The sequence below is a fragment of the Pithys albifrons genome, chromosome 1 (assembly GCF_047495875.1).
Source record: "Pithys albifrons albifrons isolate INPA30051 chromosome 1, PitAlb_v1, whole genome shotgun sequence".
Taxonomy (NCBI): domain Eukaryota; kingdom Metazoa; phylum Chordata; class Aves; order Passeriformes; family Thamnophilidae; genus Pithys; species Pithys albifrons.
This window is the reverse complement of record NC_092458.1, coordinates 69,661,478-69,674,767: the sequence shown is the minus strand read 5'-3', so window position 1 is coordinate 69,674,767 and position 13,290 is coordinate 69,661,478. Positions and strand designations below refer to the sequence as shown.

Genomic DNA, 13,290 nt, shown 5'->3' with positions numbered 1-13,290 from the left:
CATAAAAGTGCTGCATATGAATTGAAGTTTTACAGACCCTTCATACTTATTTTAACACTTCTGGAATAATCACTTAGTCTAGCCCTTTTCTCAAGTAAAACTTTTCTTACGTAAAACTCCTTTTCTCAAGTAAAACTTCCCAGAAATCTAGACTTGGCCTTTTCACAGGACTATACAATGTTTAGACTAACTTGCCTTTAGTACATTATACAATTGCAGTATAAAATTGGGTTACACTTCTGTGTGCTTAACTGTGAACTTTCCTATAATGGGCAAATCAGCAAATTTCAAATGGAGAGGATACCCCACATTATCCCCAGAAAGGATACATTTCACCTGCACTAAAATCCTTCATGCGTTTACAGGTAACAGTCTCATGACACACCAGCTAGATGGATAAATCAAAGTTAGTGAGTCAGTACTGGGGGAGAAGATGGGAATGACTATGAACACCATGCCACATGAGATGAACAGGGACTCGTGCCAAAGTAAGAGCCAAGGATGACACCTCTGTTTGGCAGAAGGCAGCATTGCATCCTTTGTGCCTGCTCAAGTAGGTCTAGATCACACATGTCTTCTGAAATGTGAACTTCCTTTGAAGCCACTGGGAGTTCTGCATGGAGACAGGTTTCAATATCCCATTTTGCAACAGATGCAATTCAATGAGCACTTCATATGAAGAAGGAAAGCAGCAGTGTAAGTGAATAAAGGGAAGGAACCAACTGTTCCATTGCATTAGTATTTTAAAAGACCATCTACACAACCATGAAAACTTAATCTAAAAGAGACAATGCTGTGGTACAAAAAGTTTATTTAGTCACAATTTTGTAAACATATGAGGTAAATTAACATTTACATCAACTTGCTTCTTACAGAATTTAATATACAAGGCACTTCTTTGAAGACAGCACTTTTAACTGTTTGTTGGTTTTATTGTTACTACAAGTTCCTGACAGCCCAGAAAACTTGTTATGTTTGTTGTCAGATTCTGTCATGTAAAAGACAAACACCTGCAAAGCAGCCAGAAAGTTCTGAGTGAGCTTTCTTATGCTTTACAACTCTTTAACTGTGAGAAACAGTGGCAATGAGAATAGCAATATATTCTCCACCTTAAAATATGCTCACATATCTTGCATAACTGTTCAAGAACTGAAACTTCTAGAATTAGATGGGCATCTACAGCAAACTTAAAATGCAAATCTACAATTTCTTATCCACATCAGCACTTTTTGCTTATGCAAACAGTCCCATTACTTTAATGGTCTTATTTGCAAATGTTAAAATAACTTCCATGAAATTGTATTTGCATGCTCAGAACCATATTTTTGCATAGAAAGAAAAACATTTATTTTTTGTAAAATCTTCTACAGTGTAACAGTGCAGTGTTTATCCACAAGTAATTTGTTTGGAATTTTAAACCAGGCTGTAAATTTAGCTTTTATAGGACCCATGTCACAGTTTTTGTCATTGAATCTCTAAACACACAGGAAGGCATATGAACATTAATGAACCTTAGTTTATTTGGTAATAATTGAGTTCATGATGAAAAGTATCTTTTCCCATAGTGTGCTCTCCATATATCCAACTCACATATTTCAAATATACAGAGAAAGTTGATACTATAGATCACTGATCAGGTTAAACTGTCTTTAATGGTACTCCTTTACACCTAAAGAGTTCCTGTGCTATAGTAAGACATTTCTCTCTAACACATTGGCAGAGTAATTTTTTTAATTCTTATACAAATGGAAACTTAGAAAGCAGTTTATTTCATTCAAATGTGCAATCTGAAATCAAAAACTGAATGTCAACTTCAGAAAATCAAAATTATAAGAGCACACTTTTCACAAGGAAAATCAAAGTAAAACATTTCCAATCGAAAAAAAAAATCCAGCCTGTTCAAATCCATGGTGTTAGTGTCTGTAGTAAACAAAAAGACCTGGGGCTTAAGGCTCTGCTTCTGCTGACTGCTGTCACCCATGTCAGCTCAGTGGAACACAACAGTTTGTAGCAGCTGAGGAGGTGGTCCCATAACTAACCAAAAAAAGGACCTAAGCACTGATCTGATCTTTAAAGCTTGCTTTAATTATTTTACTGATCTTACACTTACGTATTCATACCAGAAAATAATCTCAAGAGCTGCAAAATGTCACACATTTAATTAGCTCTAATTGCCTTGATGAACAAATATACTGCAAAAAGAGTAGTACATCAAACACCTGGCAACTTGTCCTAAGAGTATTTTTTCAGTTTTCTTTTCCATAGTTCGCCTCAGCATATTTTTAACTTCAAGTAAGAGAGAGAACAAGTTTCCCCACAACTATTCTACTCAAAGAGCAAAAATGAGTGGGGTTTCTTTCAGTTTGCTTAATATCAGGCATGATTCTGTTCTGACTTCTGTTTTTGCAATAACTTACCTACAAGTTTCATCTTGACTGCTCATCTAAGGCCTTTCAAGATTGTGGCTTGGACAGCTGTATGACTGTGCTAAATCAAAATATCACTTGCTACCAGTTCCCATGAGACTTTGTAATTAATTGATGTGAAAGAGTAGACAACTTGGAAATTAGCAGAGAATGACTATCAACAGAGTCTATTCTGCAAGTTAGAAAGTGTTTGTACACACTTTATAGAGCTGTGGAATTCTGCATAGTTATACTTGACTCATAGGATGTCAAATTCCATGTTCATTCATGAGTAAAGATTAAAGTGCCCCAAACTGGTCACACCATTAAGATCTTTCTTTCAACAAATCTGAACCCAGATGTGATGTAGCAACTAAAGCAGTTGTAAGCACTAAGGATGAGTTCTGCCAAAACAGTTACCTGGGTTTAAATGAAGAAACAGTTACTGGACTCCAAATGAAACTGTAGGTAATGAAGAGGCTTGATGCTGCATAGTTACGTGATGGAACTTAAGCTGATCTTAAAAGCACAACCTGTGAGCTGTAGCTTTGCTTTCTCAGACCAGTACTGCTTGGATGCAGAGGCTGCTCTCTCAGACTTCTCTTAGGGGTTGCAATAGAGTTACATTTCTCCCCCTGAGCTTCACCTAACAGGAAAAATGATCTTTTAGAGCTTTCCAGTAGTTAGTCTGACTGAAAATACCAAATGCTCCACAAAAGCATCTGAACTCCCTGCAGGTCTAACCACACACATTAACTTGAAAAGGTCAGACTAGGTATCAGTTGATCCTAAGTTAAATCTATCTGTGCTACTAATTTTTATATACAATATGGATACAATCCTGCAGGACACACTCTGTGAGGATTGTGCTAAAGTAAGGACTGCAAGATATTCAGAGCCCTATCAAACAGCAAGTCAGTTTTGCTCTCAGGCACTGATATAAAAAAAGCACATATTCCAGGTGGTCTTGTTTATATAAATACACTCCAGAAAGACTTTGACTTAATTCTTCAGAAGCATAGAAGAAGGGAAATGTAGGCTATAAATTCTGATCTACTAAAATACAGAGATGCATATTGCATTATTTCAGCAACATAATTAACTGGCATTTATCAAAACTTACAAAACTGCTACTAAAGATGCTACTGAATCTAAAAATTTTGAGTCATACTCTGTTTACATCTAGGCAATTCATCAGCTTCAGTCTAAGTTCAGCATAGTTGCATGGGTACAATAGAAAGCAGAATTTAGCTTCCAGCTTTCTGGCAGAAAGGGTTTTTATGGCTTATAATACAGAAAATTCAGGAGAGCATGTCAGAAGCTGAACACCTAATAATAAATATCTTTACTGTACTACTACACATGGACCTTTAATGCAGTGTCTGCTCCCAAGATCCATGGGAGCAGAAAGACTTCTCCTCACCTGGTTCACCAAAAGCAGGACAAGGCAGCCATGAGACAACATGCCCAAGGGGTGCAGAACAGTGCTTCTGATCATGAGAAGCTTTTTTCGACTACTCAGAAAGCAGTAAAAATGTTTAATCTTGAGCAGTGGAAATATATTTTAGCTTTTGAATAAAATGAACACATTCAGGAGAACATATAACAGCAGAAATAACGGGCAATTGTAACTACGTGCTACAGGGTGACCCTGCTTTGCCTGAGTAAGGACTCCACTGCCAGGCCAAATACTTTGAAGTTACAAAGGGCTATCCCAGTGTGTTTGACTGTACCTCTCCAATTACAGTACTTTCGATTTATAGCAGCAACACGACTGACTTCAAGCTTCAGTTCTTTTGGATTTTGCTTAGAACAGAAGTTGGGCCTAATTCTGCACTCCTCTTGTACTGAAATGCTCCCGAGCCTTATCAGGCATTCAGATTTCTGGCTAATGTGTTGTTAACAAAGGAATAAAGGACAGACCCCACTGTAAGGAAAGCCGCACCTTTGTAACAAATACTCAATACTTCCCTTCACTCATTTTTAAGGGAAACACACAATTTTCAAAAGCAGGATTTCTAAGTCTTTATCTAAAGCCCATTTCTTCTACATTTCTTCTGGCTCCCAAAACTTTACATGAATGTTAGTTTTGCTTGAATAAGGCCGGCAAGACCCGTTCCCAAATCTTGCTCCGTGTTAAATTCAACAGAAATTCTGCAAGTGACTTTCGTGGGATCAGAATAGACCCTTCAGCCACTATGTTGCCCAAATATTTTAGCCACCTTTTCTGCAATACAATATTATCTAATCTGTTTTCACTGACCTGTAAGACACTACAGATTGATGTTAAAGGGTAGAACGCAACAGAAAATAATGTTGCTTTGGGAATTTTACCATTAGTAAGTTTCTTTCCTCTTACATTTTCTTGTAAGATCAAAGATCAAACTAAAATTATTAAGTACAGTCAAGTAACTTTAAACTTAGAGATTAAAATAATTCTCAAAATGTTCAAATACTTAAAAATACGCACTCAGGTTTATTCCTAAAAAGCATTTTTCCAACAAACTTAAGCTGATATCTAATAGTCTAAAATGCAGAGTTGTACTTTATCCTATTGTTTGTCCACGGGCAATGTATGGGGCCACAGTGTACTGAAATCATAATCCTTGCTTTCGGAAGAGAAATTGTTCTGTGTAATAATTTCTGAGGTGTGGTTTAAATTCCTGTCCTCCTCTAAGCAGCTTCAGAAGTCATCTAAAATTATAATCAAACATGCTCAAACATATTTGCAGGCTTATAAACATGGCGTGATCATGGTCAGCAAACACTGGATAGAAGGTCAAACTGAACACTTCCTAACAGGTCAAGAGTTAAAAATAAAATATGGAAAGAAGAACCTCAAAAATCTATTACAGGGGTTACCTAAACTTTGCCTGGCCAAGGACCACACTGGTGATTTGCCATGAGCACAAAGGCTTCTTTAAGTCCTGCTGTACAGAAGAAACTGAGTCACCTTTAATATGGCAAGTTGGTCCATAGAGACAACAGGTGCCAGCAGGCAATATGCCACTCTGATGTTTGCCATAGGGCTACATAAGAGGAAGAAAATGATTCATCCCATCCGCTCATGTAGAGCTCTTGTGAAAAAGGGTGCAAATGAAGACAAGGGCAAGAGGGAGGTGACAGCCAGGCACATGGCACTAAGGATATTAACATTTTTCCCAGATCAAAGTCTACCTCGGGACACATGGCCAGCTACCATCGCCACCTACTATCTGTGCAGGCCTCCTCTATGGCTGCCCTTGGGAGTTCTGCCATGGACATGAAGGAAAGTGGGACTGGTCCCCTGGCCCACGAGCTGCGCTTTGGTCACCCCTGACCTATTAGAAAATGTTGATAATTTTCCCCACTACAACTCACAGAGTGCAAAAACAGCAAGCGTCTAAGTTTGAAGCCCAGGCCTTCTCACCCACGCCAGGCCTGGCCTCCCCAGGCAGCTCCCCTGCCTACTCTGCCTTCCACCACCTGCCTGCCCCGAGCAGGGGCGACTGCACTACACGGCCAGGTCGTCTGACCGGGCTCTGCAGCTGCTCGACTTACTGGCCCTGCTCAGGCGCCGCGTGTCCACGAGCAGCGGTGGCTCGTGCATCTCCACAGTGGTGCAGGCAGCCGAGATGGGCCGTGCCACCGATAGCATCTCCTCACCCTCGACATCCCACTTGCTGCTGCTTGCCCCACTCAGGCTGGTGCTGCTGCCGCTGTTGGCTGCGGCAATGGGCAGCACGGCTGGGGGTGGGAGTAGCTGCTCCAGTGGCTCTTCCTGCTCAGGAAGGGGATGCCGGACACTGCTTGGGGTCGAGGAGCCTGCTGAGCTGGAGGAAACCTTCCCCTGCTGCTCCGCTGCCATGTTGACCCAGTTCTGCTCGGATGTCAGGGCTTGGCTGCCATTGTTGAAGTAGCTGACGACAGCTGGGGTGGGTGTTGGAATGGGGGTCGGGATGGTGACAGGAGTGGAGGTGGGTGTGGGAGTCACAGCACGGTGTCTCTCCTCAAGAACTGGTGGAGCAACAGGGTAACCCGCCATGGAGGTTGTGTTGGAGGGGGGCCGTGGTCTCGGAGCAGCTGTAGCATAGTATGATGCCATGGTGACTGGGGTCAGCAGCGGTGTGACAGCACGGGTGTCAGGCAGAACAGGGGCCGGCGTGGCAGTCGTGACCACCACGGGTGGTGCTGGTGGTGGCAGGGAAACAGGTTTGGACTCCCCTGTTACCATAACCGGTGTCATTGTTGCGACAGGCATCTCAAGGATGTATTGGCTTGTCATGCCCTGCTTAAGCTTCTTCCACCCCAAGTGATATATCTCAAGCATGTTCAGCAGCAGGGAGACTGAGGCCACCACCAACATGAAGATGATGAAGATGGTCTTCTCAGTGGGCCTTGAGATGAAGCAGTCCACAGTGTGTGGACAAGGCGCACGGCTGCACTGGTAGACCGGTTTTAGCTCAAAGCCGTATAGGAAGTACTGGCCCACAATGAAGCCCACCTCAAACAGTGTCTTGAATATGATGTTGAAGACATAGGTACGGAGCAAGGCGCCCCCCATACGGATTCTACCACATTCATCACGGATTGGGGGCTTCTCCTTCCCCCTTTTGCCAATGGGATCCTTGATGTTATTGCTGCCTCCTCCACCAGCGCTGCCAGACGCTGCTGCTACTGCATAGTTGCCGTCTTTGCCGCTTCCCTTCTTTTTCAGCTCTTCTTTCTCTTTCCTCTTCTCCTCCATGCGTACAATGTGCAGGACATGGCCCAGGTAGATGAGGGTTGGAGTGGAGACAAAAATGATCTGCAGCACCCAGAAGCGGATGTGAGAAATTGGGAAGGCTTTGTCATAGCAAACATTTTCACAACCAGGTTGCTGAGTGTTGCACGTAAAGTCCGACTGCTCGTCTCCCCAGACCTCCTCAGCGGCAGCCCCCAGCACCAGTATCCTGAAGATAAACAGTACCGTCAGCCAAACCTTGCCAATAACCGTGGAGTGCTCCTGCGCATTCTCTAACAGTCTCCCCAGAAAGCTCCAGTCACCCATTGTTTCAGATTTCTAACCTACAATAAGAACATCAGAGCAATTAGAGCAATGTTAACAAATCTCATAATTACACAATGGTGGGGCAGAACAGATTGATCCTTGACAAAAGGTATTTTTCAAGTGCACTTGTTTCGCAGAATATTGCAGATGTGCATTAAGAACTAGATAACCCTGTGACCATGCAACCATGGGCTTTGGTGAGCACAGAAGTGAGGTGTTCAGTGCTTTCACACAGCCCATACAGGCTTAAGTGCCTATGCACAGCAGACAAGAAGGATTTGTAAGTTAGAATTTCTACAAGACCGAAATATTTAAAAAAACGGTATTTTCTGTTTCCTCCATCTGAGATGGCTCTTACTACTCCTGCCTATATTTAGAACAGATGGAAATCAGTTCAATTAAACAGATTAATCCCACCATTAATGTAACTGCCCTTGTAACAGTGTGATACAAAGTTTGCCTAACTCTAATAATTTTACTGTTATCAGAACTTATTTACTCCAGCATTCAGGAAGTTTGTAATGTCCCACGTCTCTGCTATTTTCAAACTGCACAAACACAGAAAAATCATTACACAAAACCTATGAAATTTAGTTTGATTTTTGAATGTGTATAACTCAACAAGCATATTCTCAAAGCTTGGTCTTGTTTGAAATTATTTATTTCTAAAAATAGAATTATTTTAATAACTCGAAATATTGGGAAGAATGAGAAATTTTGAGAGGAATGGTGAAAAGGTTTCTATGTTATTTCCCCTACCAGCCTGCCAGTTAGTGTTACTGAACCATATCTACTGCAACATCATTTGAAAAAAAAAAAGCAAAAAGAAACCAATAAACTCAAGGTCACTTCAGCAACTGTATACGGAGATTTTTCTTAGGAAAAAAAAATTATATCCTATGACCTTACTTCTGTGAAAAACAACTGGTATATATTCTCAGCAGTTTCCACCAATTCATGCATGATGTGCCTCCTATGTCTGTCCAATTCTAGGCAGACACAAAATTCCTGACTTGGAACAGCTTAAAGTACAAGGCTTTTTTAATATCAGATCCCTCACAAGCTTCCTCCAATTGAGAAACAAGCTATTATCTGCTGGTATTACTTCTGTTATCCTTTGCCTGTTCCTAATTGGAATATATGTAAAAATATTGGAATATATGTAATAACTACATTTCATTCTCCTAATAAACTCACTTCTGTATTTTATATGTCAGCCATCAACTGAGAACAAAATAAAAAATTTTACTTTCAGCTCACTTCAATACCTTGAGAAGGACTTATATTATAATTGTAATTAAATGCAAGAATTTGCATACCAAAAAATACTATCAGAAAAGTGATTATCCCCTTGTATAAAAACCTCAGAATATTTCATAAACATAAGTGAATTATACCTTACTATTCTATACTTATTCTTCTTATCCAAACACCCAGGGGTCTTACACTTCCCAAGAAAAAAAAGACACTCATCATTGCAGTTAGGAATTTACCACTATTCTCATATTTAGTGTAATTTCCAGCAATTATGACACTGGTTTTCCAAAAGAAGCATTTCCAAAGTTTATACTGAACTTCTTTAGGCTTTTAGTTCAGGCAATTAAAGAAACTAAAGTTATTTAAGGCACTTTTTATAACTTGACTTTACTATGAGGAAATGAAAGACCTGTAACTGCAGACTAGTATGCTTTCACACAAAACCCAACAACAAACCTATTAGTATTATGCATTTTTCTAAATCCTGGAATATTAATTTGCTTTTTATCCCACAAAGTCAATTCAATAAAAACACCCTCTAAAACATTCTGCAAAAACACATTCCATTTAAAATAAGCAAATTCTTTTTCCAGTGTAACATGCAACATTTCTGGCAAGTGATGATAATAACAATGAAACACCGATTTTGTGTACTAATGTCCCCGGTCCTGAAACATTTTTAAAATTTTTTTAAAAAGTATATTCAGACTCTTTTTGAAGAATGTATTTTTCTCCTCTTAAAACAGTAGCCCAAAATGGAATATATTTTGTTTTAATATTTTTATAATTTAATCTTCAATCTCAATCTTATAAAGCTGACAATATTTTGAATGGTTAAGGATTTTAATCTTGAGAAGCATTAATTTTTAAGGGAATAATGAATTAATTTTGTATTTTTTTTTACTCAAAACCATTTGAAGATATATGCAGTTAAGTTCCAGCTTTCAAGAGAACTAAACCATTGTTTGGAAATGTTCTCATTTTGAGTGGGGAAATGTAGGAACATCAGAATGCATAATGTGATATTTGATGGATTAAAGAAGTTTAGCATAAAGCAGATCTCAATATTTCCTTTCTCTGCTATTCTTTCCATTGCACTGTGCCTCTGAGATCAATACTTTCTGCCCCATTCTTTTTCTTCTAACCAGATCAAACAAAATAGGCAGCTCAGACAATAAGTAGTCAAAGTTAAAGTTTGTTCTTCTGTTACTAATAATTGTAATAGAAAGTTTAACAAGCAAAATGTTAGCCCATTAAATGCTCTTGAAATAACTACTTATGCTCCATTTTAAGCATGGCTGTGATTACTGTTGTGTCCAATGGCACAAAGCCCACACAGTGTTTTTTTATAAAGAGAGATATTGCTTTTTGTTGTTCAAAAAAATGAAGTTGGTTTGCCCTCATGGAAAATTATAACTCCTGCACTGTAAGGTAAACATAGGTATAATTTTTTACCCTTATGGGTACACTGCAGTGCATCTCTTCCTGAGATCATTAGATGATGACTACAAGAAAGCAGGATTTTTTGTGCTTTTCTGAAGATTTATCTAGTGATAAGCAGAAGAAGAACAATAACTATCTGTAAACCTTAAAGATGACAAGCCTGTTTATTCTTATTTATTCTTAACTATTCTCCTTTCACTAATGCTACTCAAGAATTTTTTTTTCGTTTTACTACAGGTCAGCAATGCCTAGGCTGAGATAATTCAGGACACCAAAGACATGATATAAGGGATTTCTCAAAGAATACACATCAAAAAGCTATTCTAAAGCTTACACTAGTTAAAATATTTATATCTGTGTATCAGAGTGCACAAATTCATCCTGCGCACAAAGAAAAGGTGTTTAAGCTCTGAGCAGATACTTCATGGCATCTTAACTACACAGATGTGAAAAACTTCCCGTGTTCATCTTAATATGAGTTGCAGCAATTGTTGCCTTCACCACAAATATGTATTGCCCATAGTACATTGATAAAAACAATTTCCAAGGGCAATGCAAAGTTATGAACCTCCACTGGCTGGAGGATTCCCAGAAATCCAGGTCACGTATCTTTCTTCAGTGTCAATACATTCTTCAGTGAGGAATTCTTAGAGCCAATGTAACTAATGCCTTAACTCAAATAATGACTAAATGACATCAAATGAAATTAGTTGGTTCACAGAGCTCACAGAATATTTGAGTTTTCCCCATTAAGTTCAACAATACCTAAAACTAAATTTAAACAGTCTCAACTCAATATTTTAGTTAAAATCAATATCAAGCTTGCCTTTGTGGTATTACATAAACTTCAACTGTACAGCATTGCTTTCAGTGCTCCTGAAATTCAGAGCTAGGCAACTTTTAAAACCTAATCTAAATATGGATTGTGAAAGGAGGCATTTTTTCTTTTTGTCCTTGGAAAAAATGCAGATTAATGAATGAAACATCTTTATCTGTATTTCTTGATGTCCACTAGAGAATGACAAGAGGATCTGTCTCAGAAAGCAATATAATTCAACGGTATGAAAAAAGCAAGGACTTCATGAACCTCAGGAATATTTAGTTCACTTAGAAAATCATTCCTCTGAGACAAATATTGAAAAATTTACATAAAATTGGCAAGGCATTTAAGAGTCGATGTCGTGTTATCAATTACTAGTTTAGTGCTTGCACAAATACACTTTGTGTATGGTGTGTTTTTGTGTGCGTATGACAAAGAGCACGAGCAAGAGAGAAAATAAATTTTAGAAGCTGTGATGTCATATATATCCATCTACAGGAGAGGAATAATTGTAATGTGGCATCTGTAAACTTGCCAGTTATTTTTACTTCTGATGACGTCACCAGAGTGGCTCACCACTCTGTATCAAGTGTGTGAAATATGACATTTTCATTATTTACAAGTTTACTCACACAAGTATATGTTTATGCATTTATCTACACATACACACACATAAATAACTACACAACTGTGTTACATGCATTGCCAGCTTATGTCACCTGATGTATTTATGATTTTATTATACTGGCATATCTGAAAAAATGTCTCTAAACAATTATTCAGAAACCTAACAGATGTCCTTGTCTGAGTTCTTAAATTCAGTCCACATTTCCTTTAATTTCTCATGATAGTCTAAAATCCTGGGATTTAGATTTTTATCTTTAAAATAATCTAAATGTTACAAAGCACCCTGAGAAAAAAATGATGCTAAAACAACTTGTAATATTTGGTTTGTTTTTACACTAAACAATCAGCCATCTCCATTACTGCAGGTTCTTAACTCTGCTAATTGAAATCAGATGAAAGCAGTCAACCTGCAGAATGTCTGCAGCATGACCATGGCATCCCAAACAAACTAGCACATATGCAGGCACAGAATGAGCTACTATAATTTCCAGTGAAACACCATGGTATGCAGTAATGTATGTATCTATGAAACACAATGGTGAGTGTTTCATAAGTCACAATGGAGGTTTCATAGCTCATTTTTTAAACTTGTTCAAATGAGGACTTGAAAAATACCTTTGTTCATGCTCACAGTGTCATACTTTCAGAAACATCTACTACCACTCTCACGGTATTTTAAACACTTGTTAAAAATTAATTCCTTAATTGATCTTGTTATTACCTTAAATTTACTTTACTGCTACGGAGCCTCCTCCTTAAATTCCAGGCAAAACTTCTTTTGACTTCTTCTTGACTTCACTTGACCTCTGAGTGAAAGTTTGGCCTGAGAAAATGAAAAGCGCAAGGAGCGCAGGGCTGAGACCAGGAGGAGAGCTCCACCACACCGGTTAAACTCCTCTGTTCCCTGGTATAACAAGCCCTGCTCTGACAGGAGAAAAACAGGAACAAAAAGGAACCCCTTTTCCCCCCAGAATACTCAAATGCCACCTTAGAGCTCTGTATTGGAATAAGACTGTGACTTACCAATCAAGCTGAACAGTGTGAAGGGTGTGGAGCTACCAGGGGACTGTAGAACAGCCGCTGAGCATGAGGGCACCAGTCCTACATCCCGAGTGAGCGGAGTATGAGTGAGATAGATCTGTCAGGTGCCCACATACGGTCAGCCACGATCAGCCAGACAGATCTAAAAACTGCACAGTAAGGAGTGTCCCGCCCTCCATCCCACATATACAAAGGAAAAATGCGCCTTTCTGGCATTCAGAGACTCATGAGGCTTTTTCACTGCAGAGAAGCAGCTACTCAATGTTTGAGTATCCGTGTGAAGGGACTCCAGGCAAGTTAAAGTAGCTGCAAGGGAGATGGTGCTATAAACCCTGTTCAAACTTCTGAAGGTACACTTTGGTACTATGGAAACCACATAATTTTTTTTCTAGTTTAATTCTAACATGTTCCAGTAGAATTGTCTCATTTCCCTTTAAATTCTCCTTAAAGAGAAGCTCTAGTAGCTCTGGGTACTCAGTTCAATTCATTCTTCATATCTATATATCTATGTCTTAAAGACCTAACACACTAAGGATTCCTAATAGCATCTTAGCCTTATATGGTTTCTTCAGTGAGCCAGCAATGAACCCAAATATTTTTCTGATACTCTCTTTGCCTATAGGAAAAAAAAGACAAAAATGAAACAATATCTTTTGCATATAATATTG

General features: G+C 38.9%; 1 protein-coding gene across 1 annotated transcript; it reads right to left on the bottom strand.

The window, feature by feature from the left end:
- Positions 1–5,733: 5,733 nt before the first annotated feature.
- Positions 5,734–12,357, bottom strand: GJA3 (gap junction protein alpha 3). The gene is made up of 2 exons (XM_071554369.1): positions 12,303–12,357; positions 5,734–7,451 (listed from the first exon to the last, which is right to left on the bottom strand). The coding sequence occupies exon 2, from the start codon at positions 7,432–7,434 to the stop codon at positions 5,899–5,901; it is 1,536 nt and encodes a 511-aa protein (XP_071410470.1). The 5' UTR covers positions 7,435–7,451; positions 12,303–12,357; the 3' UTR covers positions 5,734–5,898.
- Positions 12,358–13,290: the final 933 nt, after the last annotated feature.